General features: G+C 38.6%; 1 protein-coding gene across 2 annotated transcripts; it reads left to right on the top strand.

The window, feature by feature from the left end:
• The first annotated feature begins 1,440 nt into the window (after positions 1 to 1,440).
• On the top strand, positions 1,441 to 13,861 carry pnp4a (purine nucleoside phosphorylase 4a). Of its 2 annotated transcripts, XM_026307231.1 has the most exons (10): positions 1,441 to 1,604; positions 3,983 to 4,030; positions 8,935 to 9,098; positions 9,535 to 9,638; positions 10,757 to 10,932; positions 11,211 to 11,401; positions 11,690 to 11,769; positions 12,303 to 12,392; positions 13,175 to 13,194; positions 13,666 to 13,861. In XM_026307231.1, exons 3-10 carry the CDS (start codon positions 8,969 to 8,971, stop codon positions 13,760 to 13,762), a joined length of 888 nt encoding a protein of 295 aa, XP_026163016.1. In that variant the 5' UTR covers positions 1,441 to 1,604; positions 3,983 to 4,030; positions 8,935 to 8,968; the 3' UTR covers positions 13,763 to 13,861. The 2 variants fall into 2 exon arrangements, with proteins under 2 accessions (XP_026163016.1, XP_026163015.1); XM_026307230.1 differs by lacking the exons at positions 1,441 to 1,604; positions 3,983 to 4,030 and adding an exon at positions 7,955 to 8,043.
• Positions 13,862 to 16,839: the final 2,978 nt, after the last annotated feature.

The raw sequence follows: 16,839 nt of genomic DNA, 5'->3' as shown, positions 1-16,839 counted from the left end.
ACAAATGTGTGTATGTGTGTGTTAAAGTGGTGTCTGACATTTGACCTCACTGTACCTGTGAAAGAAAGTTGTTATAAAGGCTTAAATCTGAAAATATGATTAGAAAAAGTATGACAATAATAATCTAGCAAACAGTTGTGTGTCTTTAAGAACAGCTTTACTTTCATTTCCAGCTCAGTACAGAGAAACACTCACTACAAAAAATATTACAGTGATAATTAAAACTTCTGTTTTTATTGGAACTACTTTCTACTTAAGAAGTCAAAGTGGAGTCTGCCTCTAATTTCTGCTGCGGAGTGTCACAGTGGCTGCTGCAGTTCTTTCATGTCATGTGTTCTCAGCGACAGATGTCACCACATCTGGACAAATCAAATCTGTTTCTTCTTGGCCCTTGATAAGATACAGATGAGACAAACTTTATTAATCAGGCAGTTGTAACAAATCAGATTCTGGCAGTAAACTCAACATAAATGACATCTGTTACACTGGTCCTCAGTCAACTAAAGTGTGAACATGTGGGGAAAAACAGATGTTTTTGTCTTCATGTCTGTGTGGTAGAAGTTTGTTTTACTGTATTCTACTTACTGATGTGGGTTTTATATGCTCACACTTGTTTATTTTTTAATTTACAGATAGCCAGTATAACCCAGTGTTGCAAGATGCACCGGAAAAGTTGTTAGTAAGAGAAAAAAGTTGTTTTACTACTAAAATCTTAGTTTTAGTTGGGACATTTTGGGTCATTTCTTCAGGCTTTAAATACTGAAATAAAACCACCTGAGCGGTTTAGCAGAAAGTTTTATTTGGTGAAACTGCTGTCAATTTGTACATATTTGAAATGAAAGTGGAGAATCAAAGGAGCATCAACTGGACACTGCTGTTTTAAAAGAATTCACACAGCAAAAAAAAAAAGAGTGGAAACCCCTGATTTATTCTTTAAGAATGTGCTGTATTTCATCGGACCCTCCATTTCAAAATGAACTTTCACATGTAATACCTCCTCAGGGTTAATGGAGTAGATGGAAGAATATGTATAAACTACACACAGTCTGGTCATTAATCAATGTCTTTATTCTGGGGCCGGGAAACAAACTGCACATCTTACTCCACCAGCTGCAATGAAGACAAGGTCAGTTATTTCTTCTCTGACTAACAAATTCACAATAATAATCTGCAGATGGAGACAGTCTGATGGCAAGGTTTGCATTGACCTTTATGTGTCCTTATGAAACACAAATTAACAGTGATTTGCCAATAGTGAAGTACAAGTACCTCAAAACTCTTGTTAAATACTTGGGTAAATGTACACAGTTACTTGACATCACTGACATCAGGAAAACAACACCCACGTCAGAGCTCCGCCTGCTGGAGGTTAATCTGAGGATGTTGGTGTCTTCTTCTCTGTATCTGATCAGTTTCCCTGTCTTGAATTTACAGGTGAGACTCACCTGTTCTCCTGCAGCCGGTGGGAGCTGCTCCAACCTGTAGGCCTCCTCTGGTTTTTGGGTCAGGCTGCTGTTTCCTACATGTAGATGAGGATTTGTGAATCAAATAGAAGTTCACACAAACCACTCTGGGAAGGATCCTCTTCACCAGTGGCTCCTCAGGTATGTTGCATCAGCAGCTAATTAAGAGTCAGACTCCCCCCCCCCCCCATGTGGGCCTTAAATCTCTCTCTCATTAGCTGAAATGAAGCACTAATCAAAACAGTTGTGAGTGAGACTTGATAAATAAAGATAAATCACAGTCTGTGTGAGAGCTGTTAGAGCTCAGATACTTCACAGGCAGGTTTTATTATTTGTTCTTTTTATGCCAGTTTCATTAAACCAGACTGATGGACCAGGATCAATTACTTTGACACTTGTGCTCAGGTCATATGGTTGGGTGGTATAAATGGGTCAACAACCTGTGTTCACACCATCAGACGCCTTTATAACTGAAGAGTCTAAAGAGTATCAAAATAGTAACAATGCAACCCCATAGCCCTTAAATGATGGTCAGCTTTCTGGACACCACTGTATTTACTTCCATGTTGGACGTCTTCAGATAAATCAGGCGTAATTCGGATTTGGAAGAACGTTCTTTACAAAATCAGAAACTCATTATGATATCTCTACAGAGATACAGCCTTAATTCAAGTGTCCTGATTTGTACACCAAGCAACGTGTGAAATGTGAAAGATTTAGCGGCATCTAGTGGTGAGATTGCAGAATGCAACCTTCTGAGCACCCCCATCCGCAACCCAGCCTCCATTGGAGGAGCCCTGCTCCCTGAATAGGTTTAACAGGCGCATTTCAAGGGTAAGAAAATGCAACGGTCAGACAACATGTTTATGAATACTATATTCCATTTCTGCTAATAGATTCCTCTAAATATGACACATTGTACCTTTAAACAACAGAAGTAACTCTCAGTATAATCCAGCACAGTTCAACAGCAGCACGAATTTACAGCATCCAAAACAATCACACAGCATCCTAACCTTAAGCTGCATGCAGCACAACACACGTCTACATGTTTAATTTAAGTTAAAAAAAAACTGCTGTAAAAGTGTGTTTCATGCCACAATAAGAAAATGTTGCCAGCATCAAGACAAAGATTAAAAACCGATGGTTTATAAAAACGTGGACAATGTTTGGAAAACATCCAAAGTTAATTATTTTAACGTGTGTGTGTGTGTGTGTGTGTCCGTGCTTTTATTGCTCTCCTGTGCAGCCAACAAATGCAACTAGAGGCAATACTCTGCACATTGACACTCACACACTCACCCATCTCAAGCTGAAACAAACAAAACAAACAAACACACACACTCCCTCCATCACCATCCTGCTGCTTTCTGCCGTAACGAGGTGCAATCAACACGCAACACTGACCAACACACACACACTGAGGCTGGTTGAAGGATGAAGTCAGCCTCTGATTGCAGAAGAGTTACAGTGTTGACTGTGTGTGTGTGTCTGTGTATGTGTTGACCTCATACTGCTATGATGTCACATCTTTAATAGTTGCATTAACTTCCACATTCAAGTTTTATTATATTTATGCACAAAAGTAAAAAAAAAAAATCAAAGACGTTTTTTGTTTTTGATCTGTTCGTTTTCACTGTTCTTTTTTTTTTTGTCAGGTTGTTTTTTTTATTCCTCTGTAAACAAGGAATGGCATAAATTCAGAGAGTCCAGGATTAAACTGATAAGGAACTAAACTAAATACAAGCACACTGAGCTGCAGCTGCGGTTGAGGGGATGTCCTGGTTTTATTGTCCCATCCTAGAAGTTTCAATTTTTCATAGAAAGTCTAGGACTTTACTCACACATTGAAATGTTGCTCTCTGAAATTTTTGATTGATTGATTCTTGTTCTCATTAGTTTCTGCACAAAAACTTTTTGACCTGTATATTATTATAATATTAGCCACCACTTACTTCCAGCAAACATCCACAGCTATGTTGACAATAAAACCACCTGGAAGACAATAAATAATTGTCATTGTCTGTTTAATGACACAGGTCTAGACCAGATGCTGATTTCCATCATGTAAATCACAGAATTTTAGAGTGAACATGTGGTTTAAGGTCAGGGTGAAGGTTCAAGTCAGGCAGGTGGTCCTGGATAAAGTCAGGGTAAGTCTCCAAGAAATGAATGGAGAAGTCCCAGTTTGGAATGAAAGCAAACACTTGTGTGTGTCTATGCATACCATTGGGATGTGCACAGGGTGTCAGGATGATGCAACAAACACACAATCACCAATAGCCGCCACCCCCACCCACCCACCCACCCACCCACCCACCCACCCACCACACACACACACACACACACACACACACTGGGGATGAATCAGTTGAGATCTCCTGATTCAGACAGTGACAAGCTTCAAATAATCTGCAATGATGTCAGGAATGAAGTGATTCATATAAACTTTGCTGACCTGTTGCTCATAATAAACCAGATTAGTGATTATTTATCAGTTTATTTCAGAAGTGATGCAGAGCAACCTCCAGCCACCAGAGGGAGACAAACTCCACCAACTTCTTCAGGTCTGTTCAGTTTTTGAGAGTGTACTGTCTCTCTCTCTGCTTGTGTAATTTAACCTGTTTTAATCTAAATCTGTGACTGCTACACAAAGACTTGAGAAGTAAAGAAGTTAAAACAGTCATTGTGGTTTCTCTGTTTACTTAATTGCTAGATTTGGTTGACCTATGGACTGAACAATATTAAACAAGCTACTGCTGCTTTTTTCTTATATTTGTATTTGTGCTTTTCTCTAAATAGCACTATTCACTATAATCAAAACTCCACATATTATTTTTATCAGACATAGACCCCAAAGTCCTATGGATTCGGATTTGTTTTAGTCACAAGTGCACGAGAAAAAGGCCTGTAAAAGGTTATTACAAGAGCGTTTTTGGCCTTTTGAATCTGATACTGTAATAAACCCTGTGGTGTTCACTGTCGTGCAGCTGGAATCTAAACTTGTGACCGTGAGCTGATAGTCACAAGTCATCTGCAGATGTAATTTACTGGGAGTTTTGTAAGAAGCTGCGGGTCTCTCATTCTGAGGGGATTTCATTTTAGGAAGAGTGGTTCTATTTTTGGCTGTAGTGTTTTAACAGAGTCATCCTGAGTCGTACAGTCGTTTGTGCACAAAGAATGAAGCAGTGGAGAGAAAGGCAGCAGCCTCGTGGAGCCTGATTTGAACTGAAGGTGACTTGGAAAGAATGTTGCTGATTTTAACTACTTGTCTCCTGCCCTGAAAGAAGCACATGGTGGTGACTACAATGTTTTACATTCACAGATGAAACAATGAGATATAATGTGTTAATCAGTGAGTCTTAGAGATACTTGTAGGCAAATCTTGTTTCCAGAACAAAGCCAGAACTGTTTCCCCTCAGACATGAGAGTGGTAGTGGTCACCTCATCAAACTCGCAACCAGAAGGCAAAGATGAGACTTGGACTTTAGTCTGACACACAGTGATTAGAGTCTTGACTTGGACTCCAGATTTGGGATTTGTGAGCAATCTTTTTTTATTAATTAATTTATTACTATTATTATTATTATTTTGGCATGTCATTAAGGAAATGGCTGATGAACTGAATATTATTCCCAATATATGTCAGTGGTTCACAGACATAATGAATCAAGCAGATTAATAAATTTCAAAAACCACATGCATTCAAAGTTGACTTGTTATCACTACAATGGCAGACATTATAACATGAAATCCTGTAAATAGTGAAAGTACATCATTTACCTCATTTTGAGGGTGGGGAGTTTTTTTTCATACTGCTTTGCAATAGCCCATTTAAAGTAATCAGATATGGAAAATGGACATGGCGTTCAATGTGTAATATTTAGAGCGATCTATTAGCATAAATGGATTAAGTATTGATAAATATGTTTTTTGCAAAGTCACCACTAGATGGCACTAACTAAGTGATGTCTCTGTAGTACATGGATTGAATTTGTTAGATCAAGGCAGTTTTCTAAGCAGTGTAGACGTCATGTAGCAGCTGAGACTTGACTTGGATTTGTGAGCAACAGGAAACAACAGGAAACATACAGATCTGAAGTTAATTAATATGCCCCTCAAACTCACCCACCATTCAATAACCAAACCCTATGAAAAACTGGCATACATAAATGATCAGAGTCATGTACACTCAACACTAATGAAGGTTTGTGACTGTAGATGTTATAAGTAATGACATAATGAACTGAGATCCTCATGTTGGTGACCAAAGATTTATTTCAGATCTCTGATCGTTTTTCTCAATCAGACGTCACGCTGACAGAAAAAATACTGTTTTTATCACAATGCTGAGCAGAGACACAAACTCTGAGTCCCAGAACGAAACAAAACAAAAGCCTCTTCCATCCAGAAGATTGTCTGAGTCAGCTCGCACAGAATCTGGACTATTCTCTGACGTGTTTGGGATTTTACACTCGCTTTGTTTTCAGACAGACGTCAGCTACACAGCTTATGACCATGTCATCAAGACATCTAATGCATACAACTTTAATATTCTCATATAATAACATTGTATAATACGGACAGAACCAAAGCCTTTACAAATATATATATCGGTTTGGTGTTTTGTGCTAGAGATAGCTGCTATTTGTTGCAGTGTCTAGTTGCCATGACTCAACCTCTAGATAATAAGTGTTGAGGTATTTTGATGAGGTTGGCTGCTTATAGGTCACATACGTCCAGAAACGCCAAATATCTAAATGACGTTTTAATGAACCTGGTCACATTTTTCACATTTTGACTGAGGTGAAGGAATGCAGTAATGTAGAGCATTCAGCTGAGCATTAAACACACAGAGGCAGCAGCATCTGAGACAGGGAGCAGGAAAATGTCAATAAACTCAACACGTGATAGTAAAACCTACGCTCAAGTGACACAAATTTGTCCGTTAAATACTTGGACCAAAACAACAGGAACAAAAGATTATTTAAAGCTGATTAAGCTGATTAGTAAGGTTATTTCAGATCCAGTTCAACTTAAATTTAAATTTATCAACCAATAATAAGCAGAGGTTTTGTATTAAGACAAATTGAAAATTGAACCTGATGATGACATTAAGTGATCACCACAGTCACAGCAGTTTTTCTGTTATTATTATTCTCTTATTTGGCCTAGTGTTATTGGCATAAAGACACGGTGAAGCTTCCAAAATGCTTATACAGCTGAATCATGAGATTTAATTTTTACCTGATTAAAAAACAACAGTTTATTTATATATATATATATTATATATACATGTATGTGTGTGTGTATTAATCTGTAACCATCTTCCACATAACTCCTGTTAAACAACACACACACACACACACACTGTGACACTTGTCCTACCAGACAAAAGACCTAATAAAGAACAGAGACAGACAGATGAATCTCTTTATTTCCAGACATAAGAACATTATCTGTCACATGAAACGCTGTGCTTCTTAAATATGACCGTGTCGTTTTTCATTCAGCTTTGAGTTTGGTTTTTTTAAACCAGATTTTGGGGTTTGTTTATCTTCTACAGGAAACAGTTTGTCTTTTAAAATTTAAATCTGATGTGTAGTGATGTTCAGTTGATGGTTTGGTGATTTTGATGGACATATCGTGGACTCACTTTGACAAGCTTTCATCTTATCAGTTTAGCTGGTTCAAGTCCAGCTCCATTGTTCTGGTTCCAGTCTGACTCTGGTCCAGACCCACATTCAGGGTTGTACTGGGACAAAATTTTTAAAAAATTATATATATATTATATTATAAATTTAAAAAATGATAAAAGGAATTATATTGGTCTTTAAAGTCCATTGGACCCCTGACAGAATACCTGATTACCAGTGCATCACTGCCCACATGCATCTCATTAGCAGTAGCTGAAGAGAGCAGCAGCAGGGGAGCATGTGAGTGAGTGTTAGTGGTCATGAGACTTAATGTGGATTTTCAATTAAAACAGAACTGACCAACGAGCTGCTGCTTGTTAAACTGCCACATCTCAGATCTGATTGGCTGAGTCTGACTTGGACTTTGAGTTTGGACCTGACAGGGTTGGCACAGTTAACAGGTAGACAACTTTACCAGTGCTGCTGTTCTTTTAATATAAAATATATTTGCAGATACAAAGCATGTTTAATACAAATTTAACGTATAAAACTGGAAAGAAACTGAGGCTTTATTACAGCACGCAACAAAGTGTGTGTGTGTGAGAGAACTGAAATCATATTACTGTCAGCGGGGTCTGTGATGCAAAACCAGACCCTGGTTACACAACTAAAACCAAAAAAAACTCAATGAATCCTGTTTAGAAAGGAATCCCAACACACACACACATTTCCACAACACTGTGGCGCCATTGGCTGCTGCTGATGAATGGACGGGCTGTAGACCAATCAGGCGCATATGACTGGTGAATATGTAGACCGATCAGCATCGGTCAGGCACACTCTGACTACCCATCATTCACACACACACAAATTTATAAACACAAACAGTTTGTGACATATCTTCATTGGTCGTCTGTCAACATGCACAGCAAAGAACAGATCAGGTAAGAAACATATTTTAAATCTCTTCTGCCTCCCTTTTTTCTGCTGAACGTGTCAAAATGTGCAGGTTGTTGTGTTATTATTAAATAAATACTTTTCCTTTAGTTTCCTAGACAAGTGTTAGTGTTCAGTTTTTGGCTTGTAATTTGTCATCACATCTTTCTGCTGTGACCAGTTCAAACAAAAATATTTATTTTGTTTATTTGAATTTTATCCAGAGGTCTTGAAAGGGGTAAATCATTATTCTGTAATTCACAAGAGAAAAATGTAAATATTAGAAGGAAGGACTTATTCTAATAGTTATAATCTAATATTCTTGTCTTTATTGTGTCCACGGTCTCCTCACTTATCCTCCATATTCAATTTTCAACACCTGTGCGCAAAGAATCTTGGGATATGTTGGGCTGTGAAGGATACAACAGAAGCCTTCATTTCCCAAGAAAACAATGTGATATTTGTCAACTGCATTTGAAGGAGGCTTTGAAAAGGGACGACCATGTTGTGACACTGTGATGCAATCGGCCTTTGCGGCTCCTGAGTTGGAATAAGCTGTGTTTTTACACAGAACATATAATGAACAGGAATAAACGTTTCACACCAGAAAAAGACTAGAACTTCCATCCATCCAGTATCTATACCCGCTTATTCCTTAACCAGGGTCATGTGAATGTGCTGGAGCCTAAAGACTAGAAGTTATAAAATGCATTTTTTTATGCTGTTGTCTTTAACATTAAGGTGCTTTATGCAGACTGTATTGCAGAGGTAGAACGTTGTACCTCTGCTGCTCCTTACAGTGAAGTATTTTTGTGGATGCTGTATCAGGTGCCTTCATGGGTCTTTGCACATAATATGTATGAAATCCTCACACAGTCCTCTCTTCTTCCTGTCTGCAGTCATGACGAATACCAGAAGACAGCTGACTGGTTGATGTCTCAAACGGAGCACCGCCCCCAGGTGGCAATCATCTGTGGGTCTGGACTGGGCATGCTCGCTGACACCCTCAAGTGTCAGGACTCCTTTGCCTATTCTGACATACCAGGCTTCCCTCAGAGCACAGGTACTCTGGATATACAGTTTTATTTCACTGTGAACAGCATTAAATAAATGTGTTGTTGGCTGACAGTATGGAGCGCTGCAGAACTTACTGCTTCATGCCCTGTACAGTTCATACTTTGATAAACACAAATCACCTCGACATCTCTTTATAAATAATGTCTTATGTTTAAGAATATTTGAAAGTGCTTCATTTAAAAGAATCAGTGAGGGTCTTCTGATGCAAAAACAAATCAATTCATTTCATGGAAAAAAAAAATGTGATAGAAACGGGAACTTTCAGTCACAGGAGCATCATGGTCAAATAAGGGAAGAAAAAACAAGATTGAATGTTTATTATATACAAATTGTCTTTTTTTAGCATAGCTTAGCACAAAGACTGGAAGCAAATGGGAACGTCTAGTCTCACTCCATCCTGACTGCTGTCCTGTGTGTTTCAGTGCAGGGTCACGCAGGACGGCTGGTGTTTGGGGAGTTGAAGGGGAAGACGTGTGTGTGCATGCAAGGTCGCTTCCACATGTATGAAGGACATTCACTTTGCAAGGTACACACACACATTTATGCTTGTCCTTTTATAGTTGCAAGGATGTTCACTGACATAATGAGCCCAAACTCCTAAACTTTATTCTAGCTTTAATCTTAAAACCAAGTCTGAAACCAGAACAGCCTTTGAGGGATTGAGGAACAAACCACACATTTTTTGTAGTTGTAGAGTATTTTTGTGGTTTTGCCTTTAGAAATAAAAACTTGAGCCATAAAACAGCATTAAATTCACCAACCAGCACGTCAATGCACAGGCACTCGCAGTGAGCTGATTAAAGCAGCTCAGTCCTGTAAACTTGGTACAGCACACATATGACTGTAATCAGCTGCATGAGACTGGTTCACATTTTGGGTTTGGTCACATGCAGCCTTTTAGCAGCCTGGTCAATGCTGCCATTGTTCCTTCCATATATATTTATATGCCATGCTGTGAGTAACTGGCTGTCCTCTAGGTGGCGCACTCAGTATTCAAATTAAAATAGAGAACATCAACTCGTAGCACTCTGTGAAAAGGCTGTTAACCTGGGCCCTTTGAGACTGAAGCAGCAGACTGGGTTTTTCTGTGATATTTTTATATTTGACATTTTTCTTTTAATCTGTTAGTTCTCATCTAAATAACCTTTGACACATCACCAGTGTTATTTAATGATTTGATTTTATTCTCTGTAAAGCACCAGTTCAGTTTTAGAAAGCTGTTATGTAAATAATAATAACCAGGGTGCAGGCTAATGGCCAATGAGCTTCCAGCATTTGTCACAATAACAACAACAAAAACAATGATAATAGTAATATAAAAGTTGGGTCCTTGATTAACAAATATTATTCTGTCTTTAGGGGATTTTTTTCAAATCCAAGTGTGACTATAGTTTAAGGTTGAGGCAGAGATCTGGTTTAGGTCTCAGGCAGGATTTTCACACAGACATAGATGCAAAAAGGCTTCAGACTTAATAAGAACTCTGTTAAATTCAGCCGGGCAGGTTATGTAATTGTCAAGATGAGAGTTTAAAGCTAGTGAACAAAAAAACATTGTCTCCACAAATGTAACAGAAGTTTCTTCTGTGTTAGAGACAGAAAATGTTCATTCAAGGTTCTGACAAGATTCTGTCTGTTTTATGACAGACAACATTTCCAGTTCGAGTCTTCAAGCTTTTGGGTGTGGAGACTCTGATTGTGACAAATGCTGCCGGCTCATTGGCTGATGGTCTGCACCCTGGTGACATCATGGTCATCAAGGATCACGTGAACTTCCCTGGACTGGTGGGTCTGAACCCGCTGAGTGGACCCAACGATGACAAGTAACTCGTATTTACTCTTGATTCATTTTTGTGTTATTTATTTGTCTTTCTTTGTATGTGTGTGATTGTTTCTCACACTCATGCTATTCATTGTGATCATATTGGGTCAATTCAGTTTCCATGGTCATAAGAAGCAAAGTACTGATGTTGCTACTTTGAGATTAGATGAAATGAGATAAACTTTATTAATCTCTGGAGGAAAATTCAGCTATTGAGTTTTGTTGTTGGTAGTTTTGTTTTCATTTCTCATGTTGTTCTCTATTGTTTGTTGTTTACAGGTTCGGGCCTCGTTTCCCTGCCATGTCAGGTTGTTATGACAAAAGCCTGCGTTGCCTAGCAATGGACATTGCTAAGCAGCAGGGTGTGGCCAGCCTGATGCAGGAGGGTGTGTACGCTATGGTGGGAGGGCCAAACTTCGAAACCATCGCTGAGGCCAGACTGCTGCATCGACTGGGGGTGGACGCTGTTGGTACGACACACACATGCACACAGAAACCAGGCCAAAAGTGTAGGGTCCTAAGGCTGCAGAGCTCAATAGCATGAACAAACATCCTGAGGACTTATCTGTTCTCAGAGCCTTACTCAGGGCTCATCCTCTGAGGAGCAGGAAGTAGTTTCTGCATTTCCTAATTATTCTAATTATAGTAACTACCAGGGTGGTGATGGTGATGTCAGCACTAACCACAACAGTAGCATTATTCTCATCTGTATTATCAGGACTGTTGTGACCTGTTTCAGTAACTCCAGGTGTTTACAGGTATGAGTACGGCTGCTGAGGTAGTCATGGCAACTCACTGTGGCCTGAGGGTCTTTGGTCTCTCTCTGATCACCAACAAGGTAAACACACAACTGACCCATTAATCAATACGTGGATGGATTGATTCATTGATTGAGCAGACAAGGAGAGTGATCAATTAAGAATTATAAGCTGAATACCCAAATTTGAAAGATCAGTGTTACAAAATCTATTGTCTTCTTCTAATACAAAACTATGAATCTATGACTTTCATGGTGAAACCAGCAATATATTTTTAACTTTCATTTGTTCCAGCTGCCTTAATGAAGACACTGATGAATATTCAGGATTATTACACACATCTTGCCATTTATTGCCTGTGTTCTGACAGATATTATAGAGCAAGAAGCAGAATGTACCATTTAATAACAGTAAATGATTAAAAATGTGAAAATGTATTAGTGGTTCTTCTTCTGCGCTCTTTCCCAATATAAACCATGTACAGTTCATTTCACCAACATCCTGTCATGTCTGAATGGAGCCAAATGAGTCATTAGCATAGAATAAACATATGTTTAAACCTGATCACATGCCGGTTTAATTGACTGTTCATGTGACTGTCTGTCTGTGTCAGGTGGTGAAGAGTTACGAAGACTCGGACAGGGTGAACCACGAAGGCGTCCTGGAGATCGGTCGGCTGCGTTCTCAAACTCTGCAGCAGCTGGTAACTGAATTGATCAGCAGGATGGAGATCAATAACAATATCACCAATAATGCTGTTTGAACCCACACATATACATTGTGTATATTTTGGATTTTTTTATTTACAGTGATTTTTTTGTTTGTTTACTGTTTTCATTTATCATCCATCATGTTATTTTTTTTAACTTTGCTGTAATAATAATATATTTATATTGACATGGTGCCTAATAATTATCTACCAGGGTAAATCTAAATGTGCCAATTTTTGATCTTACAAATTACTAAAGCGAAGGCCACTGTGACTGATGGTGCTTTAACATAAAAACATATGAACACAGATTTTATTGTCTATTTTACATTGTTACATATTTTTGGATTTTATTTTGTAAAAAAAAAAAAATCACTGATTCCTAATCTACATTAATCTGATTAAAACATGCTGCCAAACCTGCTGTTTCTGTGTTGATTGACCAATTGGAGCTTGTGTGATCAGCTGACTTGAGCCCTGTAGGAATAATAAGGCCATAACCAAGAAAAGAAAAAATATATCACATTAAGACCTTCAACACAAGACTGATGATGCATTCATTCACACATGGATACAGATAGCTACTTTATTAATGCTGATGTTTAAGAGCTGTGTTGTGTTGAGCGTTTTCTTTGTGGCAAACTGGCAGCAATTTGTGTCCACATGCTGTTATTGTTTATGTCCTGGTAAGAGCAGAATGTTTTCTTTCAACTTTCCTAGAATGAGACATTTCTGCCAATTTTCTGAATAACAGACTAATTTGCTTCAAAATACAGGATCTCAACAAGGCAGGCAAGTATAGTAAACATATAAATCTGTGTATACTTGAATGTTTCACAATGGCTGCATGTTGCTCAGACGTGACCTTGTTAATCTGGTGCTAACAAAGTTACAACACCACAGTGTTCTTCCTAATGATTTACTGTAGTCTCACCATCAGTGGAGCTTAGAGCTGCTGTTTTATATGTCTCTCTGCTGCTGCGAATGAGTGCAGGTTTGTCTCTGAATGCAACACTAAAGAGTCGTCCATAGGAAGGGCCCTTTCAAATGGAATAATAATAATTATTATTTTTTTATTATTTTTTACCAGCTTGAGGTTGTTTCTCTAACCTTAAAAGATGTATTGAGCGTGTTGTTAACAGTGTTTGACCTAATCAGAGTGTTAAGGTTCCTTGTGCAATATTCGTTGAGAAAAACCTTTGTACAATGTTCGTTTAGTAGCCTTTATGTCAATTTTAGCATGTGAACTTTCCCATTTTTCTTGTAGAACTTTCAAATGTCCATCTCCATCTGCTGAAGAAGGTTGTATCACACAATCAAACCCTCCAGCTACTAAATGGAGCAAGGTCAAGACTAAACTATAAATATCAATGTAAGGCTGCTTCTTTTATTCTGAAAAAAGTGTGTTGTGTTGAGAAGTGGAGCCCATCACTGCCCCCTGCTGTTCAAGTCTCAGTATGATGATGCCCCAAGGTTTGACCTTTGATCTCGTCATCGTGTCGCTGATGGTTCTGCTGCTGGTTCTGATTGTTCTGCTGCTTCTCTGTTGGATCCTCAGACGCAACAGAAGTAGGTGAGAACCAACAGTTAACTCATCCAAACATCATCAGCTCAAATCTGCATCAACATCCATTCAAGGTCATTTTTATTCACATTTAACTGTGGACTTTTCATTTATCACTGCAGATGTTCTCAGTCTTGATTTTTTGTGTTTTCAAACCATTGTGGTTTAGTCCAGTTGGATCTAGTTTTTTCCCCTTTGGTACAACTAGTGGCAGATGTAAACACACTAATCAAACTCATATGTGAGCAAAACAAGCACCCCGAGGCCCAGGAGAGGAAGTGGTCTCACTCTGGTCACCAAAAAATTCTGATGAAATTGGTTTTTTGTAAACTTTCCTCCATCGGGCCCAAATATGACATATGTTCTGCAAGCTGGACTGAATATCCTGGAGCCACTGCTGGCCGGCTGTGCTTAGTGTTTTGAAAAACAAAAGTTACTAGAAGCGAACCAGAGGTCTAGCTATGTTTTGCTAAGTTTTAATCTTCTTCTCACATTAAAACACTGAAAATGTTTTGTTTGTGCTGTTTTGGACAGAAACCTGACAAATGTTTGTTTTAAAGTATTTCTGTGGTTCTTGCTTCTCAGAAACATCACAGAGATGCAGCTCTCTGCAGGACAACCCCCTCGCATCCTCACCATCAGAACCAAGCCTGACGATGCCCACCAGCTGCTGGACCATCTGCTGGACCGAGTCTTTCTCCAGGTGAAACCTGGACCTGAATCTGAAACAGAACCTGGAGCACAATCTGCAGGAGAAGATGGACCTGAATCTGGAGAGGAACTTGGAGGAGAATGTGGCTCACGGGCAACAGCAGCAACTTCTCAGCCAATCAGAGGTACTGTGCAGTAGGTGACTGTAAATATAAATTGTAAATATAAATACAGATGTTTTTAAGTAAGTTGAAGCTTACCCTGAATTGGTCTAAGAGTATAGAGAATTGATGGATTTGTTTGTCTCCTGCAGCAGTGGAAACCTTTCACAAAAAACTGATGAAATGGATGAAAGCTGCAGAGATTCCTTCAGGTGAGGGAAAAAAAACGTTGAAAACCTCATATGAATCTCCTATTACCTTATTACTTTGTAAGTTAATAATACATTTCTATAATTTCTTTTATTATGACGACCTACCCTCCAGCCACTCCTCTTCCTCCTCATTCTCCCCCTGCGAATAAGGATCAAACAGGGGACCTCCATCAACAGCAGTCAGACGTATCCCAGCATGCCTCACTTTCCTCACAAGGTGCCTCCTGTAGTACACGCTGGGAGTAGAAGGAGCATGTCACAATTTTAGAGTGAAATAAAAGAGTCAGCAATTATTTTGTGAGGACAAAGGTTTTTTTTCAGTGCAAACGATTTGCAGGTTCCTGCAAGATGAAACCATCAGACGTAAAATAAAACAACCACCTGAAATAATAATAAATAAATAAACTCAGATTTAGTTGCTGTCTGCTGATAGTGATCACAGACTGGAATTAAATCAGGTCAGTTGTATTAATTATGAAAACTGATTATTATTCATTGATCCATTTGATGTTCATGACAGAAAACAAACAGCTGAACTGCAGTAGTGGAGTGTTGCATTTCCTTCAGTGACCATGTGGGGGCAGCAGAAATCAATATTCCACTTAATACTACTACAACTACTGCTACTAGTACTCATTTCAAGTGTTGTAATTATGCTGCAGATTATTCATTTTAATACTGTCTACTTAGTAATCATTTAGAAAAAATGATTTTGGAACAAAGCAGAAAAGAGGTCTGCATACACATTAAACACAGAATAATAGCTATGAATTTACAAATCATAATAGGAGACGTATATAAAATAATACAAAAGAGGTTTTTCAGTATGTGTTTAGTATTTTTATGTTCACTGAAACTGATTTCTCAGACCAGTTGAAAAAAGCTTCAAGGGAGCTTCACTTTCATTTCATAGATTTATAAAAATGAGAATTGAAAATGCAGAAGAGCATATGAGCATATGAAAGTACCACAATATACAGAGTTAAATATTTTTGGTCACATTTCCAATTTACAAAAACAAATTTAACGTGAAGTAGCCATTAAACTAAAAAAAAAAAACTAATGTTGAAAAGTACAGCAAACTGTATTGGTTTTACATTGGGCTGTATCTTATGCATGGTAATAAAGTATGGTAAGAATAAACATAAAACACAAGATGTTTGTCTGGCCTAATGTGAGGTGGAAACATTAGCATGTCCAGCCAACAAACCTATACTTACCTATACCCCTATACAAACCTATACAGCAGTATCTGAGAATTACTCCAGAGGCTAAGCAGCTTATCATGGACTAACTATAATAGTTTGTTGGGTTACAGCAGTGGTGGGAAACCCATGTTCCTTAGGGCCACTGTCCTGCTTGTTTTCCAACTATCCTTGCCCCACTCACTGTTGATTACTTGGATCAGGTGTGTTTTGGCAGGTGCCTGTTGGGTGGATGTAATGTAGCTAATGTAAAGTAATCCAACAGTTAACAGCTCTGTCCTACTTTTTATTGTAGCTCCAGGCCACATTAACCAGCTACATGTGAATTCACAGAGCTGTTTGCATGTTATACTTGTTAGCTAGGATTTGTTCCCCTTAGTGAGCATTCATGTTACCTGACCATGCATGACTATCGTCATATGAGAGTCAAATGTGGTTTTAATTATAACAAACAGACTTTGCCTGATGTGAGGAATCCATTTTTGTTTTATAATTACTTTCTTTTCTGAAGCAGCTAAAACTGAACACAGAAAGTTGAAACACTGAAGCTGATCCTCACTGGCCGTCAGTAATAGCCGACCACCTACAGACGGAGTAAAGCAGCTGGGGGGAGTGGTTCTGTGTTGGTCACTGGATGTGGACATGGTG

The sequence above is a fragment of the Mastacembelus armatus genome, chromosome 5 (genome assembly GCF_900324485.2).
Source record: "Mastacembelus armatus chromosome 5, fMasArm1.2, whole genome shotgun sequence".
Lineage (NCBI taxonomy): Eukaryota > Metazoa > Chordata > Actinopteri > Synbranchiformes > Mastacembelidae > Mastacembelus > Mastacembelus armatus.
This window is presented reverse-complemented; position numbering and strand designations above follow the sequence as displayed.

What these genes read in the sequence shown, in the direction of transcription:
- pnp4a (XM_026307230.1), top strand. Translation starts at nt 8,021, where the DNA reads ATGCACAGCAAAGAACAGATCAG. An exon ending in AAGGACATTCACTTTGCAAG is followed by an intron (nt 9,639 to 10,756) that starts GTACACACACAC and finishes GTTTTATGACAG; the next exon opens with ACAACATTTCCAGTTCGAGT. An exon ending in CTCAAACTCTGCAGCAGCTG is followed by an intron (nt 12,393 to 13,174) that starts GTAACTGAATTG and finishes TTCAAAATACAG; the next exon opens with GATCTCAACAAGGCAGGCAA.